Source organism: Pteropus alecto, unplaced genomic scaffold, assembly GCF_000325575.1.
Source record: "Pteropus alecto unplaced genomic scaffold, ASM32557v1 scaffold20, whole genome shotgun sequence".
NCBI lineage: Eukaryota > Metazoa > Chordata > Mammalia > Chiroptera > Pteropodidae > Pteropus > Pteropus alecto.
The window spans coordinates 44,002,887-44,005,662 of record NW_006436298.1 but is presented as its reverse complement, the minus strand read 5'-3'; the positions used below and the strand labels follow the sequence as shown (position 1 = coordinate 44,005,662).

The 2,776-nt window shown below is 31.6% G+C and overlaps 1 protein-coding gene across 2 annotated transcripts in view; it reads right to left on the bottom strand.

The window, feature by feature from the left end:
* Window positions 1-2,776, bottom strand: part of SRFBP1 (serum response factor binding protein 1) — a 56,957-nt gene that overhangs the window by 5,424 nt on the left and 48,757 nt on the right. For both annotated transcript variants that reach the window (XM_006913309.3, XM_015590518.2), the window contains one exon: window positions 1,317-2,028. In XM_006913309.3, the coding sequence (XP_006913371.1) occupies window positions 1,317-2,028 (712 nt within the window). The remainder of the gene's footprint in view (window positions 1-1,316; window positions 2,029-2,776) is intronic.

The window sequence follows — 2,776 nt, the reverse complement described above, 5'->3', positions numbered from 1 at the left end:
GAGTTCTGTTCTAATGATTAAAAAAAGAATGTACTAGTTAATCATGAATATTAATAATAATGTACTCTATAAGATTTTCTGCTTCTCCTAACCACAGAAATTTAACTCCCTGCTATCTTAACCACAAAGTATAATCAAAATGCCAAATAAAAAGTATAAAAGTTGTACTCAAATCACAATAAAACGGAACAGTGTCACACCGCCTCTGAGCTGTGTAGTCGAATGTCTCCCGCGCCGACGCCTTGCCCACCTTCGGGGCCCCCTGGATCCTGTCGTGGCTGGACCGCGGCACAGAAAGGTGGGAATTTTCTTCTCATTACCCTCATAAGGACTTCTAGTCACAAAATATCCTATCTTGGTTACCTTGTGTCTACTCTTGAGGACTAGATAAAGAATTTCAAAAATCTTCTTGTGGGGGGAATGAAACGTGATGAAAATTAAGATTTATATTTTGTGGGAGATGGAAGGAATAGTAGAGCATTATTTTCAAGTGAGAAAAAAAATGTTACCTTTTTAGGCAGGTTTGAGAGACAGAAGTAATATTTTAATTATTTTCAAGGCTCCAAAGATGTTTGTGTGTCTTTTCCATAGTCTTCTTTTGAAAATTTCAACATGACATTTTTCTATTCTATTAAAAATGATCTCTGACATATAAATATATAGAAAAAGTTTACTGAATAGCTGTTACTGAAGAAATTAACTAACCACGTGTGAAGATATCCCCTACCAGATTAAAAATAAAAATGAAAATAAACTTATTAATTTATAACAGAACAGCTGTGAAAAGTGGAGTTATCATTAGGGATAGACAGCAGCACCACCAAATATAAAGCAGTGTGGAGAAATGCAGTGGTAAGGCCAGCAGCTGTATATGCTAAAAAAGGAATACATAATAAAATGACTGATATTTCCAATTATGGTTCTGGGTTAACAAGAAAAAAAAAACATATTCTTTTCAGAAAGTTCTGTTTAAAGAGTGAAATATGTGAGATATTTTCAAAAGTTTTTCATCAAAAACGAACTCAAAATTTCAAAAGTTTAATAATGGAAGGAACAAACAAATTAGGTAGACAAATTATTTGGCTACAACATCTTGTTTCTCATAAAGCTGGATAACTGTGTCATTGCCATATGTGTGTCTGCATATATTACCCCAATATAAGGCTGGAGAGGTCTGAGTCTAAACACAAGATGTATTCTGTATAAACTAGAATTTTGTATGGGAGATAGTCTCTTCTCTCATTAGAATGTGTAAATATTGCATATCCTTAACAAAAAAAAAAAAAATTATTCTAGAATAGAAAAAATACTCTTACCTTCTAGAGCTTTTAGATCCAGATAAAGAATGGAAAAACACTGATTCAAACTTCCTTGCTTCTGTACTTGACTTGTTCTTGTCATTTCTTATGCCCTGATGCGTTTCAAGTATACCTTCTTCAGGAAACATTTTTTGGGAGGATTTTTGTTCTAAAACTGAGGAATGGTAACTATTTTCCTTCTTTCGTGTCCGTCTGACTTTTCCAATGAAGAAATCATCACCACTATCACTATCTTCAGACATGGAAGACTGTTTATAAAACCTTTCTTCTGTGCTATCATCAAAATACTCCTTCTCTTCTTCGTGTAATTCTTCTCCATCACTATTACTATCAAGTGAGCTATCAGACTCTTTCTCTTTTTTGGTTTGACGTAATGTTTTCATTTTTGGATCAGCAGGTGTCTTCTGGGGTTCAGAGAGAACTACAGAATTCTTTTCAGAAGGCTTTGATAGAGAATTTGGAATATTTACTGCTTTGGGTCCATGTTCCAGCTTTGCTATTTTTTCTTTTGAATTACTTATTGGTTTCTTTGACAATATTTTGGCTTCTTTGTCTTTTTGCTTATTGATAATACTTCCTTCATGATGTAATTTAATGGGATCATCATTTGAATATGAAGTGTCCTTGGAATGATTTTCTTCTGAAGCCTTCTCTGATGATTTAACTTTAGAATCATTTTGTCTTGCATCTTTAAAGGCTTTGACAGCAGCTGCAAGAGAAATAGTACGTGACTTGTTTCAACATTGAAACAAACAAAATATCACTTTCAGTACAGTATTTTTAAATTATTTGGAAAAACTTAGGACAATTTAAACATTATATTAAATATAGTCATGCAGCACATGAAGACGTTTCCATGAACAATAGACCACATATATGATGGTGGTCCCATAAGATTATAACGAAGCCTTGGTGTGTAGTAGGCTATACCATCCAAGTTTATATAAGTGCCCTCTATGATTTTCACACAATGACAAAATTGCCTAATGATGCATTTCTCAGAAAATATCTCTGTCATTAAATGACACGAGTGAATGTATAATGAATGGGTCTGAATTCACAAAGAAATCTACTGACATTTTAAAATCCAAACTTATAAGAAAGGCTCAGAAATATCTATTTAAAATCTAAAATTAAAAAAAATATATCATTTCATGTCTTAGAGTTATGAAGAATAAAAACTTCACTGAATGCAAATAAATAAAAATATTTCTTTAATTTCTGTAGGAATATCTTGATACAATTGTAGAGCATCATAAATTGGCTTTCAGATTTAAATATTTTTTAATTTGTGACAAAAGTACATAATCTTTCAATATATTTTATAACATATTTACACATAAATGAAAATTATGTGACTAAGTACTGGCAACGTCTAAATAATATATCAAATATTAGAAAATAAATTGTATTCAACAGTAATACAAATATATTACTTATAAATATACGAAAATATT